Source organism: Pan troglodytes, chromosome 5, assembly GCF_028858775.2.
Source record: "Pan troglodytes isolate AG18354 chromosome 5, NHGRI_mPanTro3-v2.0_pri, whole genome shotgun sequence".
Taxonomy (NCBI): domain Eukaryota; kingdom Metazoa; phylum Chordata; class Mammalia; order Primates; family Hominidae; genus Pan; species Pan troglodytes.
In genome coordinates, this window is record NC_072403.2 from 44,670,301 (window position 1) to 44,693,952 (window position 23,652).

A 23,652-nucleotide genomic window follows, 5' to 3' on the forward strand; every position below is an offset into this window, starting at 1 on the left:
TTTATTTGTTTACAGTTGTTAATAATATTCTGATTTTATAAGTGAAAATGATCATGACCTTGAAGATGACATACTTAACTTAGGACTTTCCACCAAAAACCAGTATTTGAAAGTAAAAATATCTTTAGGGATATTTCTCCAGACTTTATGAAAGTGTTCATATTCAGTTGTATCATGGTATAGATTCAAATCTCAGTCCCATTCTGGAGAGAAAAAATTGCATCCTGCCTTCTTTCCTCTCTCCCTGCTTCCCTTCCTTCCTGTGTCTCTCCTTTACTTTCTCCCTTTTTTATTACTGAATTTAATTTCAGGTTTGAGCTCCAGTAAATGAAGCGTTTTAGTGCACTGTGTCTGCGTGCCTCTGAGGGGAGGGCTTATGTGTTGCCAAGGCTTTGGGCGGAGTTAAATGTGAGACGGGATGGTTCTTAGCCATTATCCAGCCCTCCTGGATGTTGTTTTTGTGTGGGCTCAATGGTTGGTCAGTTCAGATTCCTGCTTTGTCTCATCTTAACCTTAAACTCTTAGTTATAATCTCATCCCTAAACTCTTATACGTGACCTTGGTGGACCCCTTACTGGGTCCCTTGGTAGAAAAGTTTCTCCCTCCCAAACCAGCGTCTCCACCTCAGCAGAGCACAGCATTGCAGGCGCAGGAAGCACAAGTTCTGCAGGTGGGTTGCTGGAACGGTGGTGAGAGGAGTCACTCCTACTTCTGCCTCTTGGTTCCAGAACTCATGTATTTTAGCTGTGTGGGGACACAGCACTTATCTACAGGCCATTGATTCACAGCATACCTGCATCCTAGAGGACAGTGCCCCAACCCCCGCAGGGTGTCGTCCCTAACAGGAACCGTAGGTAAGCCTTTAATAAGCCACTTTTATCAGGCCAGCTGTTTCTGGGTGCTGTGCTATATGGTAGGACCCTGTGGACTCTAAAGAAAGCCTGTTTATGGAGCAGAACTCTCAAAGGAGCTTCGAGAGGAGCTTAAAACTCAGACTATGGAAAAAGGCAAAAGAGAATTTTTAACAACTGAAGCATATACTGATTTTGTTTTGGTTCTACAATGCCACGCACTTAATTTTCTTTTTCTCCTGGTGGTTTTTCTACCCCCAATACCCTTTCTCTTATCTGCACATATTCAAAAACAAGCTCTACAGTCACCTGTTTCATACAGCCTTTCCTTATTCTTCCTGGCAGAAAATAATAATTCCTCCAGAGCCCACCACATACTTTATCTGTAGCTCTTTCTCAGGACACTTACTGCTTTATAGATCTACCTTGTGTCCCCTACACATTCCAAGGTTACCCTCTATGTCTGTTTCATCTGATATCCTTTAAAAAATGGTCATAGCTAACATTTATACAGTGCTCACCATGTGCCAGGCTTTGTCTCAGCACATTACATGTATTATGCAAATTACTTTAATCCTAACAGCAAACCTACAAGGAACTATTATTAGCCTTGTTTTACAGATGAGAAAACTGAGACACTGACACATTAAGTGGCTTGCCCAAGATCACACAGCTCATTCAAATTCAGATAGTCTGGCTTCCAAATCCGTTCTCTTAACCATTTAAAATACTGTCAAGAATGATGCCAGGCATGCTTGGGGGCTCTTAAAATATTTTTAAAATGTCCAATAAGTAGACATTGGACAATCTTGATGAGTAATAATTTAATCAAGTTTTCAGAAGAGTTTGTTCCCCTTGAGAACATCAGTTGGCCTCTATTGGGTGCACTATACTCATTGCAGTGGATTGATGTCCAGGAGAAGTGATCACATACAAACAATATGAAGTAGAATTCTTTCATACTTTCAATATGAAGTAGAATTCTTTTGTGTTTTTTCACAAGTAAAACAAACAGTCAGTAGAATTCTTTAACTTCTTTCATTTCATTTCAGAAATGAATTGCTCTGGAAGGCTTCCTTTGTCCTAGTGATGTGACTGTACTTGGCCACATAGGAGCTTCTAGTAATAGTTGGATATGTAGCATCAGCCTCCTTTAGTTGGTTGCTCAGTAAAGTTTCTTCGATGGTGGTTCACATACGATGAAATGCTTGTCTTGTCCTGGAGCAGACTTCCTGACTGTCATTATTGGTCTGTTTTAGTTGTCTTGACCTTTTTGTCTTTTCAAGCAAGCTCAGTACAGTTTTAAGGAAGACAGATTTAAATGTTCAAAAGTTCTTTTGGAATTTCCTTGGTAGGATAAGTGATTTATTTATTTATTTATTTTTATTTTACGTTAAGTTCTGGGATTTCTGCACCTGTCCACCTGTCATCTAGGTTTTAAGCCCCGCATGCATTAGGTACTTTGTCCTAATACTTTCCCTCCCCTTGCTCCCCACCCCCCGACAGGCCCTGGTGTGTGCCGTTCCCCTCCCTGTGTCCATGTGTTCTCATTGTTCAACTCCCACTTATGAGTGAGAACATGCAGTGCTTGGTTTTCTGTTAGGATAAGTGATTTCTAACCCATCTTAAAAAGATTCTAAGTGAGTTGGATAAAATTTTAAGTAGAAATTGTCATTTAGCTTGAAAACCTGCATCATTAAGGGCCATATCAAGACTAATTTTATCTGATGAGTAAAAGTCAACTAACTTCAAAGAGATATACAAACTATTTTATTTTACTGGAAGTTTGATGTGGCCACATTCAACAAAACAATGTGAGGTTTGGAAGATTTGGTAATTGTGATAAAATTCTCATGTTAGTAGTGTTTGTTAATACAAGATGTAATTCAAACTAGCACATGCTAGTCTATAATAAGTGTTTTATTATTATGCCTGTAGAAGTTCTTCATGTTAAGCTAACGAATAATCTAAGGCTACCCAGTAAGAACTGCTTGGGCTTATGTATTTCAATTCATAATAAAATAGATATCTGAAAATGCTTGTTTATATGAATGATGTTTATGTGAGATGTAGTGTAAAACATCTTCCCTCCATTCTAGGATTTCACAACTCGATGGTATTTAATAAATATTTCTTACTGATTTTGAGCCTAATTATCAGAAATACAGGATGGAGATTTAATTTAAATAAGCCTCTTTAAAGAAGACAGTTTGGGGTCTGAGTGGGAAAGAGTTTGAAATGAGGTGGGGCATCTTTTGTGATTCTAACCATCTTCTGGTTCTTTCTCAGGGGTGAAGTCATAATCCATAAGATAAACTGACATAGACCTATTCAACCCACTCAGAAAAATATTGCAATTCATAGCACAAAGCACCATTCTTGGTCAATGTTTCTCTCCCTGGATCTGATTTTGTGGCTTTGCAGACACTCTTCATTCATTTATCTTAGTTTTGAGTATTCACTATGTGCCAGACGCTGTGCCTTAGCACCTGGGGCATCCAAAACATTTCCTTTGCCCTCAAGAAGTTAGTAGTCCAGGGGGCAAGACAGAAATATAAACACAGCTGGAAGCAGAAAGGAAATTCAGAATGAGTAATGTCAATCATTATTTATTTGTAGCTTTACAAGCCACGCTTTTTGTGCGACATCCAGAAACAGGGAAGTTGCTGGTTAATTTCGATCCCAAAATTTTGGAAGTTGTTCGGGAAACTAAGTGTATGATAAAAATGAAGTTGGATGTACCAGAAGAGGCAAAGAGATTGCTAAAATTGGAAAGTAAATTGAAAGCAGACAAACTGTATTTGCAGGTAAGATAGATTATGTTTTCTAATTATTTTTGAAGGAGTTTTTTGGTAAAAAAAAATATGTATATATATATATATCCCTGCAGTTATGCTTCATGGCATTGAGGGAAAATTTGTTAATATGTTGATTCTTGATATAATTAAAATACTGACCTGCAAACCAAAGAAAAGATTGGAAATGGAAAGCAAAAAGTGAGAAGATTATCAGAAATCAGATTTAGGTTTCTGGATAATGACAGTGACGAAATAGCAAGTTTCAAAAACTATTCTTAATATAATTTTATAGATCTTGTGCATTAAATTTTATAATATACTTATCCTAGAATATTTATAAGATATAAATTAATAAAGTGGGGTGGCTATATAATACAAGTAGAGGTGATTCTCAACATTGTGGGGCAAAAAGGAGCATTATTTCAATTAAAGTTCACTAGTGCAGCAAAGTAAAATCTAACAAAATGAAAATGGTAGGCAAAAACTGACATTAACATGTACTGCCGGGTGCAGTGGCTCACGCCTGTAATCCCAGCACTTTGGGAGGCCGAGGTGGGTGGATAACTTGAGGTCAGGAGTTCAAGACCAGTCTGGCTAACATGACAAAACTGGGTGTGGTGGTGCACGCCTGTAATCCCAGCTACTTAGGAGGCTGAGGCAGGAGAATTGCCTAAACCCGGGAGGTGGAGGTTGCAGTAAGCCGAGATTGCTCCACTGCACTCCAGCCTGGGTGACAGAGTAAGACTCCATCTCAAAAAAAAAAAAAAAAAAAAAAAAAAAAAGTGCCATCAAAGGTTGATGATTGATTCAATCTTTGATTCAAAGGTCGAATCAAAGTATATTCAGATCCTAACACATTGTTTCTAAAATGTTTGACAAGAGTTAAGTAACATGAGAATTTCTTTAGAAAGCCAGTTAAAACAGCAAGCTGCATTAACTCATCTTCTTTGCTTTTCTTGGCAGGCTGTGGACATGTATTTTGGAATGCAGGAAAATATATAAATGCAAGGACATTTTTTTCCAGTACAATTAGTAATAGCAAAAGACTGGAGTCTAACTCCAACAATACAGAACTGATTAAATATGAGTTATAAGATAACTATACAGACATTAATGGAACAGCTGATTATTCAATGAGAAAATGAACTCTATTCCTGTGGTACAACATTTATAATTTTATAATCAATAATAAATAAATTACAGACTTTTCCTGTTTTTTTTTGTTGTTGTTGTTGGAGTCTTGCTCTGTTGCCAGGCTGGAGTGCAGAGGCATGATCTCAGCTCACTGCAACCTCCGCCTCCTGGATTCAAGCGATTCTCCTGCTTCAGCCTCCCGAATAGCTGGGACTACAGGTGTGCGCCACCATGCCCAGCTAATTTTTGTATTTTTAGTAGAGACGGGGTTTCACCATGTTGGCCAGGATGGTCTCGATCTCTTGACCTTGTGACCCACCCACCTCAGCAACCCAAAGTGCTGGGATTACAGGCCTGAGCCGCTGCGCCCTGCCTATTGTTTGTCATTTTTATGATAGCCCTCCTGGTGAGTGTGAGGTGGTATCTCCTTTTGATTTTGTTTCATTTCCCTAATGGCTGGTGATTTTTGAGCATCTTTTCATATGCTTACTAACCTTTTGCATACTTTCGTTCAGCAGCATCTATTCAGATCCTTTGCTCATTTTTAAATTGAGTATTTGTCTATTTTTTTAGTTATAAAGTTCATTTTAGGTTTTAAATACTATCCCTTATCAGATATATGATTTGCAAATTTTTTCTCCCATTCTTTGGGTTGTATTTTCATTTTCTTGATGGTGTTCTTTGAAGCACAAACATTTTAAATGTTGCTGAAGTCCAATTTATCTACTTTGTCTTTTGTGTTTTTGGTGTCATAGCTAAGAAACCTTTTTTGAATCCAAAGTCATGAAGATTTGTGGCGTGTTGTCTTCCAATAGTTTAATAGTTTAGCTCTTACCAAAATAGTATTTAATTGTCTTTTTTTTTGAAAAAAACTAGAGTAACATTGGTATTGTGGAAACTGGATTTGGCATCAAAAGCCATGCATGAGCTTTTTGACTGGCTAGCTGTGACTTTGGAGGATTGGGTTTAAATGTACTGTTATAAATCGAAGCTAATATAGTTTGCATTACATCTTGCAAGATTTTAGCTAGTATTGAACAATATCAAGAAAGTCAAAGTTCTTTAGCCAGTGTCAAGTAGAAATAAAACTTCAACTACAAGTAATGTATAAAGGGGAAAGAGGAATCAAGAGCTTTGAAACTATTAGGTAAAAATTGAAACAGTTTGAAACAGTTTAAGATTATTAATTTGGAGATAAAGTAACTTGAATCCGCATTTCCCACACCACAGTGTAGTAAATTACAAAATAGTAAAAAATTGATCATCATGGATCATCTCTAAAACAACATCTAAGAGATAACATAAAAGCTTATTCTGTTTGTGTGGAAAAGCTAAATTTATTTTGACTCGAGAAAGCAAGTGTGGCATCAGTGATAAGATGAGGATGTTTTAATGCGTCAGAAGATAAGGAACAAAAGAGGAAATGTGTAATGACAGATATCACAAAAAGATAATTCAAACTACTTAATATACATCTAGAAAGACAAGTGATAAATATGAAAAATGAAGATGTAGAAATTGCTATTGACTTGTTTAAAGGAGATGCTCAGGTAATTTACAGGTACAGAGAAAGTGTGGTAAATCAGCATAAGTTTAAATGGGCAGCTGTCATGATGACAGGACTACGAGGAAACTGGGATTATGAAACCTTCCTGGCATGAATCAAAATGTGACTGCTACTTTAAAATGAATTAAAATAAAACATGCCATTTCAACTTCCTACAGGGTCTTCTGCAATATTATGATGAGTTATGTCAGGAAGTGCCTTCTGTGTTTGTCAATCTGATGACCCCAAAAATGAAAAAGGTTGGTATTGCTGAAGGTTTATATTGATTTTCCTGTTATTTAAAATTAGATTTCGGTTCTATAAATTATGGATTTTGGAACATCTATTCTTCTTTAGACCCTCCATCTTTCTAGTTCAATTTTATAGCTCTTTTTTTTTTTTCCTGCAGAATTTCTTGTCTAAGTTTCGTTGCCTTTGAAAAAACAACTAAATCTAAATCATGAGCGTTTTTTCTGAAAATTCATGATTGTTTCCTGGACAGCCAAAGATGGTTAAAAATAAAAAGTCATCTTTATTAGGTGTAATAGAGGGAAAGTACATGTAAGAAAATATAACATATAATATTTGTAGGTGATAAATCCTCTTCTATAAGTGCAGATGCTCCTGTTGATAATAGAAGCAGTTGTGTTTTTACCGTTTCTAGGTGGAATCTGTGTTGAGGCAAGGACTCACAGTGTTAACATGGTCGTCTTTAACACTGGAAAGCTTCTTTCAAGAAGTCGAATTAGTTTTGGATATGTTCAATCAACTTTTAAAGAAGGTATGATCTATACATTTAAAAAGCTATCAACATATATACTAAGGATATAAGTAATAGTTTGATTATTATGAAAGCTCTTTAAAGGGTATGACTTTTAACTAAAAGGACATCCATTAGGTTTAAAATATCATGTTTTGGGCTGGGCACAGTGGCTCACACCTGTAATCCCAGCACTTTGGGAGGCCAAGGCGGGTGGATCACGAGGTCAGGAGTTTGAGACCAGCCTGGCCAACATGGTGAAACCCCGTCTCTACTAAAAATACAAAAATTAGCTGGACATGGTGGCGGGCACCTGTAATCCCAGCTACTCGGGAGTCTGAGGCAAGAGAATCGTTTGAACCCGGGAAGCGGAGGTTGCAGTGAGCCGAGATCATGCCATTGCACTCCAGCCTGGGCGACAGGGCAAGACTCCGTCTAAAAAAAAAAAAACAACTTTATATTTCTTTTACTGGATTGGGGTCTTCATTTAAGTTTGCTTTATTCTTATCCCTGAATTACCTTGCATTTAATATGTTGAAATGATGGTTCAACTTCACACTGTAGCTTAGAATATGGGGTAATTATAGACTGTCAAAAGTGGCAGAGGAGAGTGCTTAAATATTAATATTAATGTATTTAATATTAACTAGATGAGATGATCATCAAATTGAAGATTGTCTATTGATTTCTGACATATTGGCTACATAGAACAAGCCTGTCATTTTAGATGTGCTGGTCTGTGTGTCATGGCAGCATGGTGTAATACACAAACTCAGAGGCTTTGGAGTTAGATAAACCTGGGTAGGATTCTCTGCCTGTTACTAGCTATGTGTTCCTTCCCAGGTTGCTTTACTTCTCAGAGCCTTGGTGTCTTTAGTTGTAAAACTGGGATATCAGTGCCTCCTGTGCTGGAATCAGGATTAAAGGAGATAACACAAATAAGGTTATGGCACATGTTATTGCTCAAGAAAAATTTAGTTTTATGTCAAGCTTTCTTTGCAGATGTCCTCCTAAAATGTTCACCAAATTATGCTTGGCTCAAGATGCAAGTTTCTAGATTTAGCCTTCTAAATTAATTTATAACTCAAGCCTCTTTTGGATGAAAACCTAGCTCTAAAGGAAAGAAGAGTTTTTTTTTTTCTTACATTTTTCTTCCTTGTAGATCAGTGACTTGTGTGAAATGCATATTGATACAGTTCTGAAGGAGATAGCCAAAACTGTGTTGATTTCTCTGCCTGAAAGTGGTGCTACCAAAGTAGAAGATATGTTGACCCTCAATGAGGTATGCATTTGTTCATTAAATTAGAATCACAAAAATATTGGCCTATAAACCTAAAATGTGAAATTTCAGTCTAAAAGTAGAAACCTGGGTCAGTAGCATTTAGACTTTTTTGTTTTGTTTTTTGTGGACATTCTCTGCTCCAAGGACTTTCATGCCTTCAATAGCAAGAGCCCTGGCCACAACCTAGACTAACATTTTGTTGATATCCTCAGCCTAATGCTGGCGTTTCCTGGGGCTCCGTAAGTGGTTCACAGCTCTCTTCCACTGTGCATGGCTACCAAGGCCATATCATCTTTCTCATGGCTTTAACTCCAACATACTTTCCCTCTAAGTCACTCAGAAACCTGGGAATCATCTAGACTTCTTTCCTCACTCCTTCATTTCCTATATCCAGCCAGTCCTGAGAGGCTTAGCCAGGACTTTTTTTTTTGAGATGAAGTTTCACTCTTGTCGCCCAGGCTGGAATACAATGGTGTGATCTTGGCTCACTGCAACCTCTGCCTCCCGGGTTCAAGTGATTCTCCTGCTTCAGCCTCCCAAGTAGCTGGGATTACAGGCCTGTACCACCACGCCCGGCTAATTTTTGTATTTTTAGTAGAGATGGGGTTTTGCCATGTTGGCCAGACTGGTCTCGAACTCCCGACCTCAGGTGATCCACAGCCTCAGCCTCCCAAAGTGCTGGGATTACAGGCCTGAGCCACAACTCCCAGCCTAGGATTTTTTTCTTACTTAGATTTTGCTTGAGTTTCAGCCTGTTCTTTCCCTTTCTAGGTCAGGTCGTTACTGCTCATTTTGACTTTAGCAATTCATTTGGTGATCCAACTGGTCTCGCTGCTTCCATGTTTGCCCTGACACATCCATCCACATTGCCATCAAATCTGATTGTGAAATGCCCCAGCTTAAATCCTTCTTGGCAGTGGCACATAGTCCTTGCAGGATAAAATGTAACCTCTTCAGCATTGTTATGTTGAAACTATTTAGATACCTGTTTATCCTCCATTGACTCAAAAGCACAAAGACAGGAACCCTGTCTAAACATTTTCAAGGACCAGCACATAATGCAACCTCTCTTATAAATTCAAGACATACATTTATGTTTTGAACTGAACTCTTTCTTTCTTTTTTTGAGACAGGGTCTTGCTCTGTCACTCAGGTTGTTCTGCAGTGGTGTGGTCATGGCTCACTGGAGCCTTGACCTCCTGGGCTCAAGTGATCTTCCCATTTCAGCCTCCCAAGTAGCTGAGATTACAGGTGCATACCACCACAACTTGCTAATTAAAAAAATTTTTTTTGTAGAGACAGGGTTTCACCATGTTACCCAGGCTGGTCTTGAACTCCTGAACTCAAGCGATCCACCCACTTTGGCCTCCCAAAGTGCTGGGATTACAGGTGTGAGCCACCATGCCCAGCCTTAAAATTACTTGTTCTCAGTTTTGGGGTCTTGACTATAACTGAGACAGCACTAAACAACCCATTACATTAAATTAGTTAATTAATTTAGTTTTTTGAGATGAGGTCTGCCACCCAGCCTGGAGTGCAGTGGCAAGATCATGGCTCACTGCAGACTAGAATTCCTGGGTTTATGTGATTCTCCTACCTCATCCTCCCAAAGTGCTGGGATTATAAGTGTGAGCCACCTTGCCTGTGAGATGACCCGTTTTAACATCCTGTTCTTGGTGTGTTCAAGTTTAAGATGATTATATCTTCTGGATTGGGTGTTCCTCTATCATTATTGATTAAGTTTTTTATCCTTAAGTTATTTTGTTTGATATTGATGTGATTATACCAGCTTTTTTCAGGTTACTATTTTTCAGATGTGTCTTTTTCCATTTTATGACTTTCGTCCTTTTTGGCTTCTCCTATTTTAGATTTTGTTCTTGTAAAGAACATTTAACTGTGTTTTATTTTTAATCTATTCTGAAAGTCTTTTTAAAAAACTGGTAATTTTGACCTATTTACATTAATTGTAACTATTTTTTTTTTAAATTATACTTTAAGTTTTAGGGTACATGTGCACATTGTGCAGGTTAGTTACATATGTATACATGTGCCATGCTGGTGCGCTGCACCCACTAACTCGTCACCTAGCATTAGGTATATCTCCCAATGCTACCCCTCCCCCCTCCCCCCACCCCACCACAGTCCCCAGAGTGTGATATTCCCCTTCCTGTGTCCATGTGATCTCATTGTTCAATTCCCACCTATGAGTGAGAATATGTGGTGTTTGGTTTTTTGTTCTTGCGATAGTTTACTGAGAATGATGGTTTCCAATTTCATCCATGTCCCTACAAAGGACATGAACTCATCATTTTTTATGGCTGCATAGTATTCCATGGTGTATATGTGCCACATTTTCTTAATCCAGTCTATCATTGTTGGACATTTGGGTTGGTTCCAAGTCTTTGCTATTGTGAATAATGCCGCAATAAACATACGTGTGCATGTGTCTTTATAGCAGCATGATTTATAGTCATTTGGGTATATACCCAGTAATGGGATGGCTGGGTCAAATGGTATTTCCAGTTCTAGATCCCTGAGGAATCGCCACACTGACTTCCACAATGGTTGAACTAGTTTACAGTCCCACCAACAGTGTAAAAGTGTTCCTATTTCTCCACATCCTCTCCAGCACCTGTTGTTTCCTGACTTTTTAATGATTTCCATTCTAACTGGTGTGAGATGATATCTCATAGTGGTTTTGATTTGCATTTCTCTGATGGCCAGTGATGATGAGCATTTTTTCATGTATTTTTTGGCTGCATAAATGTCTTCTTTTGAGAAGTGTCTGTTCATGTCCTTCGCCCACTTTTTGATGGGGTTGTTTGTTTTTTTCTTGTAAATTTGTTTGAGTTCATTGTAGATTCTGGATATTAGCCCTTTGTCAGATGAGTAGGTTGCAAAAATTTTCTCCCATGTTGTAGGTTGCCTGTTCACTCTGATGGTAGTTTCTTTTGCTGTGCAGAAGCTCTTTAGTTTAATTAGATCCCATTTGTCAATTTTGGCTTTTGTTGCCATTGCTTTTGGTGTTTTGGACATGAAGTCCTTGCCCATGCCTATGTCCTGAATGGTAATGCCTAGGTTTTCTTCTAGGGTTTTTATGGTTTTAGGTCTAATGTTTAAATCTTTAATCCATCTTGAATTGATTTTTGTATAAGGTGTAAGGAAGGGATCCAGTTTCAGCTTTCTACATATGGCTAGCCAGTTTTCCCAGCACCATTTATTAAATAGGGAATCCTTTCCCCATTGCTTGTTTTTCTCAGGTTTGTCAAAGATCAGATAGTTGTAGGTATGCAGTGTTATTTCTGAGGGCTCTGTTCTGTTCCATTGATCTATATCTCTGTTTTGGTACCAGTACCATGCTGTTTTGGTTACTGTAGCCTTGTAGTATAGTTTGAAGTCAGGTAGTGTGATGTCTCCAGCTTTGTTCTTTTGGCTTAGGATTGACTTGGCGATGCGGGCTCTTTTTTGGTTCCATATGAACTTTAAAGTAGTTTTTTCCAATTCTGTGAAGAAAGTCGTTGGTAGCTTGATGGGGATGGCATTGAATCTGTAAATTACCTTGGGCAGTATGGCCATTTTCACGATATTGATTCTTCCTACCCATGAGCATGGAATGTTCTTCCATTTGTTTGTATCCTCTTTTATTTCCTTGAGCAGTGGTTTGTAGTTCTCCTTGAAGAGGTCCTTCACATCCCTTGTAAGTTGGATTCCTAGGTATTTTATTCGCTTTGAAGCAATTGTGAATGGGAGTTCACTCATGATTTGGCTCTCTGTTTGTCTGTTGTTGGTGTATAAGAATGCTTGTGATTTTTGTACATTGATTTTGTATCCTGAGACTTTGCTGAAGTTGCTTATCAGCTTAAGGAGATTTTGGGCTGAGATGATGGGGTTTTCTAGATAAACAATCATGTCGTCTGCAAGCAGGGACAATTTGACTTCCTCTTTTCCTAATTGAATACCCTTTATTTCCTTCTCCTGCCCGATTGCCCTGGCCAGAACTTCCAACACTATGTTGAATAGGAGCGGTGAGAGAGGGCATCCCTGTCTTGTGCCAGTTTTCAAAGGGAATGCTTCCAGTTTTTGCCCATTCAGTATGATATTGGCTGTGGGTTTGTCATAGATAGCTCTTATTATTTTGAAATACGTCCCATCAATACCTAATTTACTGAGAGTTTTTAGCATGAAGGGTTGTTGAATTTTGTCAAAGGCTTTTTCTGCATCTATTGAGATAATCATGTGGTTTTTGTCTTTGGCTCTGTTTATATGCTGGATTACATTTATTGATTTGCATATATTGAACCAGCCTTGCATCCCAGGGATGAAGCCCACTTGATCATGGTGGATAAGCTTCTTTATGTGCTGCTGGATTCGGTTTGCCAGTATTTTATTGAGGATTTTTGCATCCATGTTCATCAAGGATATTGGTCTAAAATTCTCTTTTTTGGTTGTGTCTCTGCCCGGCTTTGGTATCAGAATGATGCTGGCCTCATAAAATGAGTTAGGGAGGATTCCCTCTTTTTCTATTGATTGGAATAGTTTCAGAAGGAATGGTACCAGTTCCTCCTTGTACCTCTGGTAGAATTCGGCTGTGAATCCATCTGGTCCTGGACTCTTTTTGGTTGGTAAACTATTGATTATTGCCACAATTTCAGCTCCTGTTATTGGTCTATTCAGAGATTCAACTTCTTCCTGGTTTAGTCTTGGGAGAGTGTATGTGTCGAGGAATTTATCCATTTCTTCTAGATTTTCTAGTTTATTTGCGTAGAGGTGTTTGTAGTATTCTCTGATGGTAGTTTGTATTTCTGTGGGATCGGTGGTGATATCCCCTTTATCATTTTTTATTGTGTCTATTTGATTCTTCTCTCTTTTTTTCTTTATTAGTCTTGCTAGCGGTCTATCAATTTTGTTGATCCTTTCAAAAAACCAGCTCCTGGATTCATTGATTTTTTGAAGGGTTTTTTGTGTCTCTATTTCCTTCAGTTCTGCTCTGATTTTAGTTATTTCTTGCCTTCTGCTAGCTTTTGAATGTGTTTGCTCTTGCTTTTCTAGTTCTTTTAATTGTGATGTTAGGGTGTCAATTTTGGATCTTTCCTGCTTTCTCTTGTGGGCATTTAGTGCTATAAATTTCCCTCTACACACTGCTTTGAATGCGTCCCAGAGATTCTGGTATGTTGTGTCTTTGTTCTCGTTGGTTTCAAAGAACATCTTTATTTCTGCCTTCATTTCGTTATGTATCCAGTAGTCATTCAGGAGCAGGTTGTTCAGTTTCCATGTAGTTGAGCGTCTTTGAGTGAGATTCTTAATCCTGAGTTCTAGTTTGATTGCACTGTGGTCTGAGAGATAGTTTGTTATAATTTCTGTTCTTTTACATTTGCTGAGGAGAGCTTTACTTCCAAGTATGTGGTCAATTTTGGAATAGGTGTGGTGTGGTGCTGAAAAAAATGTATATTCTGTTGATTTGGGGTGGAGAGTTCTGTAGATGTCTATTAGGTCCGCTTGGTGCAGAGCTGAGTTCAATTCCTGGGTATCCTTGTTGACTTTCTGTCTCCTTGATCTGTCTAATGTTGACAGTGGGGTGTTAAAGTCTCCCATTATTAATGTGTGGGAGTCTAAGTCTCTTTGTAGGTCACTCAGGACTTGCTTTATGAATCTGGGTGCTCCTGTATTGGGTGCATATATATTTAGGATAGTTAGCTCCTCTTGTTGAATTGATCCCTTTACCATTACATAATGGCCTTCTTTGTCTCTTTTGATCTTTGTTGGTTTAAAGTCTGTTTTATCAGAGGCTAGGATTCCAACCCCTGCCTTTTTTTGTTTTCCATTTGCTTGGTAGATCTTCCTCCATCCTTTTATTTTCAGCCTATGTGTGTCTCTGCACATGAGATGGGTTTCCTGAATACAGCACACTGATGGGTCTTGACTCTTTATCCAACTTGCCAGTCTGTGTCTTTTAATTGGAGAATTTAGTCCATTTACATTTAAAGTTAATATTGTTATGTGTGAATTTGATCCTGTCATTATGATGTTAGCTGGTGATTTTGCTCGTTAGTTGATGCAGTTTCTTCCTAGTCTCGATGGTCTTTACATTTTGGCATGATTTTGCAGTGGCTGGTACCGGTTGTTTCTTTCCATGTTTAGCGCTTCCTTCAGGAGCTCTTTTAGGGCAGGCCTGGTGGTGACAAAATCTCTCAGCATTTGCTTGTCTGTAAAGTATTTTATTTCTCCTTCACTTATGAAGCTTAGTTTGGCTGGATATGAAATTCTGGGTTGAAAGTTCTTTTCTTTAAGAATGTTGAATATTGGCCTCCACTCTCTTCTGGCTTGTAGGGTTTCTGCCGAGAGATCCGCTGTTAGTCTGGTGGGCTTCCCTTTGAGGGTAACCCGACCTTTCTCTCTGGCTGCCCTTAACATTTTTTCCTTCATTTCAACTTTGGTGAATCTGACAATTATGTGTCTTGGAGTTGCTCTTCTCGAGGAGTATCTTTGTGGCGTTCTCTGTATTTCCTGACGTTCTCTGTATTTCCTGAATCTGAACGTTGGCCTGTCTTGCTAGATTGGGGAAGTTCTGGATAATATCCTGCAGAGTGTTTTCCAACTTGGTTCCATTCTCCGCATCACTTTCAGGTACACCAATCAGACGTAGATTTGGTCTTTTCACATAGTCCCATATTTCTTGGATGCTTTGCTCATTTCTTTTTATTCTTTTTTCTCTAAACTTCCCTTCTTGCTTCATTTCATTCATTTCATCTTCCATTGCTGATACCCTTTCTTCCAGTTGATCGCATCGGCTCCTGAGGCTTCTGCATTCTTCACGTAGTTCTCGAGCCTTGGTTTTCAGCTCCATCAGCTCCTTTAAGCACTTCTCTGTATTGGTTATTCTAGTTATACATTCTTCTAAATTTTTTTCAAAGTTTTCAACTTCTTTGCCTTTGGTTTGAATGTCCTCCCGTAGCTCAGAGTAATTTGATCGTCTGAAGCCTTCTTCTCTCAGCTCGTCCAGGTCATTCTCCATCCAGCTTTGTTCCGTTGCTGGTGAGGAACTTGCGTTCCTTTGGAGGAGGAGAGGCGCTCTGCGTTTTAGAGTTTCCAGTTTTTCTGTTCTGTTTTTTCCCCATCTTTGTGGTTTTATCTACTTTTGGTCTTTGATGATGGTGATGTACAGATGGGTTTTTGGTGTGGATGTCCTTTCTGTTTGTTAGTTTTCCTTCTAACAGACAGGACCCTCAGCTGCAGGTCTGTTGGAATACCCTGCCGTGTGAGGTGTCAGTGTGCCCCTGCTGGGGGTGCCTCCCAGTTAGGCTGCTCGGGGGTCAGGGGTCAGGGGTCAGGGACCCACTTGAGGAGGTAGTCTGCCCGTTCTCAGATCTCCAGCTGCGTGCTGGGAGAACCACTGCTCTCTTCAAAGCTGTCAGACAGGGACATTTAAGTCTGCAGAGGTTACTGCTGTCTTTTTGTTTGTCTGTGCCCTGCCCCCAGAGGTGGAGCCTACAGAGGCAGGCAGGAGTCCTTGAGCTGTGGTGGGCTCCACCCAGTTCGAGCTTCCTGGCTGCTTTGTTTACCTAAGCAAGCCTGGGCAATGGCGGGCGCCCCTCCCCCAGCCTCGCTGCCGCCTTGCAGTTTGATCTCAGACTGCTGTGCTAGCAATCAGCGAGACTCCGTGGGCGTAGGACCCTCCGAGCCAGGTGTGGGATATAGTCTCGTGGTGCGCCGTTTTTTAAGCCGGTCTGAAAAGCGCAGTATTCGGGTGGGAGTGACCCGATTTTCCAGGTGCGTTCGTCACCCCTTTCTTTGACTCGGAAAGGGAACTCCCTGACCCCTTGCGCTTCCCAGGTGAGGCAATGCCTCTCCCTGCTTCGGCTCGCGCAAGGTGCGTGCACCCACTGGCCTGCGCCCACTCTCTGGCACTCCCTAGTGAGATGAACCCGGTACCTCAGATGGAAATGCAGAAATCACCCGTCTTCTGCGTCGCTCACGCTGGGAGCTGTAGACCGGAGCTGTTCCTATTCGGCCATCTTGGCTCCTCCTCCAATTGTAACTATTAATTAATATTTTTAGAAATACTTCTACTCCCTGCCCTCTTTTTAAAATTTATTGACTTATCTATTTCTAGATGTTATTTTATATTCTTTTTCAAATATATGTGATCTTTTTCTCATGTCTTTATTCTATTTTCTTTAGACATTAAAAAATATTTTATATTTTACAACATAATTTCACTATCTGAAAAAAATGGGGGAGTCTAATTCTGCTCTGTGCTGTTTCTACCAACTCTTGCCCAGAGTGGCTTGTTTCTTCCTGTTTTTTTACAGTTTTGGATTGGGAGCTAATGCACACACATCTATTTGTGGGAATGCTGGACAGCCTTGGTTGAGAACCTGTTTCTTTTTATTTATTTCTATGTGATGCCTAGGAGTTTTACCAAGTTGGGACAACTTTATGTTGGTTTCTCAGAGGATAGAATTTCCAAAGCTTCATAGATTGTATAAACTCAAGCCCCAAACCTATGTAAGGGTAAACTAGTTGTAAATTCCCAAGGGAGAATTTGCTCCCCGCCAGCCCAGAGCCTCAACCAAGGTAGCTGACTTTCCTTTCTCGTCCACTCTTTCCCTGAGGGCCTAGCCCTTGATTTACCTGATATTAAGCAAGGGTGGGGATGGGGTAGGTCTCATTTCCAGCCTCTCACCCTTGTGAGGGATCCAAGGCCTTAATTTTTTTTTTTTTGGTTATGAAAAAACAAAGCCCATAGAAGCTATGGTTTCAGGTTGCTTTTTATTTTAATTTCTATGCTTTAAAAAAATTGAGATGTAACATATACTCAGAAAAGTGCACAAATTTTAAGTGCACCATTCAATGAACGTTTACATATGATACACCCTTGTAACTATCTCCATGATCAAGATATGGAACACTTTCTGTATCCCAAGTGATTCCTTTGTGCTTTACTCCAGCCAGTTACACTTCCTTCCCACCCCTAAAAGTAATCACCATTTGACTTCTATCACTGTATATTAGTTTCGCCTGTTTTTGAACTTCATGTAAATGGAATGGTGCAGAATATATTCTCTATTTCTGACTTCTTTTGCTCAGTGTTATATGTATGAGATTCATCTTTGCAGTTGTGACACATTCGTTCTTTCATTTCAACTTCTCATTGCTGTATAGTATTACATAATATGGATTTAGTACAGTTTATTTGTTCATTCTACTCTTGAGGGCATTTAGATTGTTTATAGCTTTTGGTTATATACTAAGAATTCTTGTAAATTTTTTTTTTGTGGACTTAAGCACTAATTTGGTGGATATATACCCCAAAGGGAAATTGTTGAGTCATAGATTATGAATATATTTAGCTTTAATAGAAATTGTCTTTTTAGAGTTTGTCTCTGAACTAGGAGCCAGACAAGTTCACGCATTACATTTGATTGAAATGTCTCTTTAAGTTTTAAAAATCATTTCCCACTCCCCACTCTTTGTTTTGGCTGACAAGTTTTTTATTGTGATAAAATATACTAACATAGCATTTACCATTTTAACCATTTTAAGTGTACAATTTAGTGGCATTAGGTACATTCCCAATGTTGTATAACCATCACAATGATCTATTTCCAAAACTTTTTCATCATCTCAAACTAAAACTCTCTACCAATTATACAGTAATTCTCCAGTGGTAGTGCTAAGACTCAAGAGTGTAAGTTGCTGGGCACGGTGGCTCACGCCCGTAATCCCAGCACTTTGGGAGGCCGAGGCGGGTGGATCACGAGGTCAGGAGATCGAGACCATCCTAGCAAACACGGTGAAACCCCGTCTCTACTAAAAATACAAAAAAATTAGCCAGGTGTGGTGGCGGGTGCCTGTAGTCCCAGCTACTTGGGAGGCTGAGGCAGGAGAATGGCGTGAACCCAGGAGGCGGAGCTTGCAGTGAGCTGAGATCACACCACTGCACTCCAGCCTGGGCGACAGAGCGAGACTGTGTCTCAAAAAAAAAAAAAAAAAGAGTGTAAGTCAAGATGCAGGAGGCAGAATTCTGAAGAGCATGCTTGTCAAGCAGTATGCCCAGTCACTTGCCCTGGAGTGATCTAAGATCTAGTAACAGTTGGGCTGTCTTCTCACAAACCTACCAGCAAGTGGCCGTTATAGTGAAGCCAGAGTATGATTTGTAATGACAGGGCAAGTTGGATCACACTCCTGACTGCAATCAGTTTTGGAAACACAATATATGTAACATTAATTTTTTGAGACAAAGTTGGTTTGGGCCAAACTGTGGTTTCAGATCATATTTGGGAATCAGGGCTATTTGCAGTCAGGGCAGTGTTCCTTGTCTTGGCGCATCCAAGGGTGGTTTAGGACAGATTATGTGAATTATTAAAAAGCTTTCTTCTGTTAGTTTCCAGTTGTTCTTTCTGTCCTGTGATCCTAGGGCTGATAGTACTTTCCTCCTTGGCCAGCTGGGTCCCTTTTAGGATTTACCAATGGGTGTGCTAGAAGGATGCTGGAGGAGAGAGAAGGGACTTGCTCTTTCCTGATTTGCCTCCTGTTCCTGACACTACTGTACCCACAACAACTCTTCACTCTGCCAACAGCACTTAGTCACAGCCCTGGCTTTCCCAGCCCTTCCAGAGCCAGCCCCGTGTGCCTTTCACGGTACCAGCATCATGAGGTCCCTCTCTGAGCTCCTGAGGTAGCAGTGCCGGCTGGGCAGCCCCCTCACTTCTCTGCTCCAGGTTCTAATAACTCCATCCTCATCCCAAGTCCTAGGGATGCTAACTTCTTCCTGCTGTAACTGTTATATCTCTGTGTGCCGTCAGTGTCCCTGTAAGCATTTTGGGTCCTTTTAAGGGAGGAGACCACCCCTCATATTGTCTTATGCCCAATTTCTGCCTCCAAAGAAAGAAGTAAAAACCAAAAAGGCAGAAATGAAATCCACAGGCAGACAGCGTGCACCACACCCTGGGCCTGGTAGTTTAAGATGGACCCCTGACCTAACTGGTTATGTTATCTATAGATTCCAGACATTGTATGGAAAAGCACTGTGAAAATCCCTGTCCTGTTCTGTTTCGTTCTGACTACCGGTGCATGCAGCCCCCAGTCACGTACCCACTGCTTGTTCAGTCAATCACAATCCTCTCATGGGGACCTGCTTAGAGTTGTAAGCCCTTAAAAGGGACAGGAATTGCTCACTTGGGGAGCTCGGTTTTTGGAGACGTGAGCCCACCGATGCTCCCAGTTGAATAAAGCCCTTTCCCTCCACAACTCGGTGTCTGAGGGGTTCTTGTCTGCGGCTTGTCCTGCTACACTTTAACTGTGTTTAACCCATCCTCCATATTAAATTATCTAATTTTATTTGTTACAATAGCTGGTGTGTCTTCCGTTTTCCTGACTGGAGCCTAACTGATAACTTCTGTCTCGATAGATCTACCAATGGAATAGAAAATCAAGGAAATGTTATGATCCAAATTAAACACTGTTAAATAATTAATGAGTATTAGCAATTCTGTCAACAAAATCAACTTGGGGCTGGACGCGGTGACTCATGCCTGTAATCCCAGCACTTTGGGAGGCCAAGGCAGGTGGATCACTTGAGCTCAGGAGTTTGACACCAGCCTAGCCAACATGGCAAAACCCCATCTCTACTAAAAGTACAAAAATTAGTGGGGGGGCGGTGGTGGTGCATGCCTGTAATCCCAGTGAAAGGAGAGGCCAGCTAGGCTTCTTAAGTCGAGTAAAGGCTCAGAAAGCTGTGAAACTCACTCATTTCCTGCCTCAAGCCTTACTTTAGTCCTAGATAAATAATAGTGAAGATATATGCTTAAAATATTCCTAACACCAGGGTTTGTGCGTGTTTTCTTCCCTAAGAAAGCTATAAACAGCGAAAATTTTGCTGTAAGCTTCCTTGTGTCCTCTCTCCCTCTCTCCCTTTCCCCGCCCCTGAAACTAAAAGGAATTTTAATTGCCTGTTTGTTTGTGACCAGCAGACCTTATCTATGCTTCCAATTCCAATTCCTTGTGAAAATACTGTGAGATCCTGTCTCCTTTACCATGCCGCTGCAAAGTCATAAAGTAGATGAAACCTAAGTTACAATTCAGGTTTTCCTCAAGATCTAAGACATGTTAATTGTCTTTGTTTCTCGCTCTAGTAACATCTCCCGGCTGCACATATTTCCCGCCTTAAAAAGTTTAAAAAGTGATCAAAGAATATAACACTGGCTACCTGCTCAAGACCCCTTCCACGCTGTGGAAGCTTTGTACTGTCACTCTGCTCAATAAAGCCTACAGCTTTTTTTTCTCTTAGTTGGTGTCTCCATCACTCGCAGCTGCCACGCCAATTCTTTGGCTTGGCTAAGGCAAAAACCTTTAGCATTACACCAGCTACTTGGGAGGCTGAAGCAGGAGAATTGCTTGAACCTGGGAGGCGGAGGTTGCAGTGAGCCGAGACCGTGTCCACTCCAGCCTGGGCCACAGAGTGAGACTCCGTCTCAAAAAAAAAAAAAAATCAACTTTGCTCTATAGAGACAAAAGCACATTAGTGGTTGCCAGAGCTGTGGAGATGGGGAAATGGGGTGACTGCTAATGGGTATAGGGATGCTTTCTGAGGTGATGAGAATATTATGGAATTAGATAGTGGTCATGATTGCACAAGTCTGTGAATATACTAAAAACCAGTAAGTTACACACTTCACAAGGTTAATTTTGTAGAATGTGGATTATATCTTAATTAAAACAAAATTTAAAAATCAATATAACTGTCTCCTAGTCCCTGGCGTACCCCTAAGTCACTTCTTTAGTATTCAGTCTGTTTCTTACTGAGTTTTAAGAATGGTCTTAATCCTCAAGGAGTAGCGAGTCTTCTCAAGAAGAGATGGAGTCCTTATTAGGACAGGATGCTTTACTTTGTGTGGCCTCAACTGTTCATGACGTGTTATAGAGGTAGTATTTGCAGTGACATTATTTTGCCACTTGTTGAACATAAGAGGAAGGTGGCTGAGCCATTGGGTTGCCAGCTGACACAGGACATCTGTGCAGTGGAATGTGTACGTCTAAGTTTCTTACCCTTGGTATTGATGGCAGTGTGGGTCGTTGTGATTATCTGAAGTGGCCCAATTCAGCAAGGATTAATGAAGTTTGTTTTGCATGTGTTCTTTGATCAGAGTTCAGACACAGGGTTGGAGTTGAGGCACAGGGATTGTGTATGGGACAGTATCAGTGAAGATCCCAGCAGTGTGAGATACCGCAGGAGTCCCAGTGGTGGGAAGTCATCACCACCACTAGGGCTGAAGGGACCAGGGAAGAAAATTGTGCTTTCAGAGCCAGGTAAAAGCTGAAGCCATGTGGCAGGGCTCTACCAGAGATGCAGCCTCCAAGCAAGGAGGGAATGGGAAAGAAATACCCCACCTTCTCTCTCCTATAGCTCTCCTGTCTTCTCTTGGTGCCTCCTCTTGGGTTAAACCCAACTGGAAGTCAGAGAATGAGGGAGTCCCACAACGTAGGGCGTGGCAGAGAAAAGTAGAGAATGGTTGGCAGGACATGGAGTGTCTGGCAATATGGCTTTGATGGAGTGACAGGGATTATTCATAATTAAAATCATGTAAATAATTTCCACAATCAGAGCTCTTGGCACATTGCTGACTGCTGCTGCATCCATTTTTCCTTCCTTTGGGTTCTATGGAGAAAGTTTCCACCTCTCTTCAAAACTGAGGTCCTCCAAATGGGCTGTTGATTCCATGCCTACCTGTCTTCTCGGTGACCTTGTTCCGCCAGTTTTCCTTTCTCCTGTATCCTCGGCGTTGTCCTCTCCACTGGGTCCTTCTCTCCAGCAGTATCATATGCTCTCATGCTTTCCTTGCCAACAGACACTTTCCCACTTCTTCCTTTGCTTCTCATTTACAACCAGACTTCTCCAAATGCTCGCACATGCTATCTTCACTTTCCCATCTCCCATTAATTTTTGTTTCCCCAATTTCTGGCTCAAATTATTTCTGGCACGAATTATTATTTTTTAGCAGCCTTATTGAGATAAAATTCACATACCCTACAATTCACCCATTTAAAGTGTACATCTCAGTGCTTTTCAGTATATTCACAGAGTTGCACAACCATCACTGCAATCAATTTAGAACATCTTCATCACCCAAAAGAAACTCGTCCTCATTAGTCATTCTCCATTTCCTCTCAACCCTCCCAGCCCCGAGGCAACCCCAAATTTCCTTTCTGCTTCTATAGACATGCCTATTCTGGACGTTTCATACAAATGGAATCATACAATATATGTTCTTTTGTGACTAGCTTCTTTCTCTTAGTGGAGTGTTTTCAAAATTTATTCATAGTAGCCTATATATCAGAACTTAATTTCTTTTTTTTTCTTTTTTTTCTTTTTTTTTTTTTTTTTTTTTGAGACGGAGTCTCGCTGTGTCTCCCAGGCTGGAGTGCAGTGGCGCGATCTCGGCTCACTGCAAGCTCCGCCTCCTGGGTTCACGCCATTCTCCTGCCTCAGCCTCCCAAGTAGCTGGGACTACAGGCGCCCGCCAACACGCCCGGCTAATTTTTTGTATTTTTAGTAGAAACGGGGTTTCACCGTGTTAGCCAAGATGGTCTCGATCTCCTGACCTCGTGATCCACCCGCCTCGGCCTCCCAAAGTGTTTTTTTTTCTTTTTAAAGAAACAACAAGGTCTTGCCCTGTCACCCAGACTGGAATGCAGTAGTGTGAATATGGCTTACTGCAGCCTCTAATTCCAAGGCTCAAGCGATCCCCCTGTCTCACAAAACTTCATTTCTTTTTATTGCTGAATAATATTCCATTGTATGGTTATGCCACATTTTATCTATCCATTCACCAGTTGATGGACATTTGGGTTGTTTCCACTTTTTGGCTACTATAAAGAATGCTGCTGCGAACATAAGTGTCTATTTTTTTGTGTGTGTGGACTTAAGTTTTCATTTCTCTTGGGTATGTATACCTAGGAATGGAATTACTGTCTCCCAACTCCATGTTATACTCTTTGAAGAACTGCCAGGATGCTTTCCAAAGTGACTGTATCATTTTTCATTCCCACCAGCATGTATGAGGGTTCCAATTGCTCTACGTCCTTGCCAACACTTGCTATTATTTGTCTTTTTGGTGACAGCTGTCCTGGTGAGTGTGAAGTGGTATCTCAGGGTGGTTTTGACAAATGTTTCCCTATTAGCTAGTGATGTTGAACATCTTTCATGTGCTTATTTTTATTTTTTGGAGACAGAGTCTCACTCTGTTGCCCAGGCTGGAGTGCAATGGTGTGATCTCGGCTCA

At 40.5% G+C, this 23,652-nt stretch overlaps 1 protein-coding gene across 2 annotated transcripts in view; it reads left to right on the plus strand.

Moving 5' to 3' along the window:
• Positions 1 to 23,652, plus strand: part of DNAH8 (dynein axonemal heavy chain 8) — a 322,731-nt gene that overhangs the window by 68,024 nt on the left and 231,055 nt on the right. For both annotated transcript variants that reach the window (XM_063812416.1, XM_054686792.1), the window contains 4 exons: positions 3,471 to 3,658; positions 6,509 to 6,589; positions 6,994 to 7,110; positions 8,252 to 8,371. In XM_063812416.1, the coding sequence (XP_063668486.1) occupies positions 3,471 to 3,658; positions 6,509 to 6,589; positions 6,994 to 7,110; positions 8,252 to 8,371 (506 nt within the window). The remainder of the gene's footprint in view (positions 1 to 3,470; positions 3,659 to 6,508; positions 6,590 to 6,993; positions 7,111 to 8,251; positions 8,372 to 23,652) is intronic.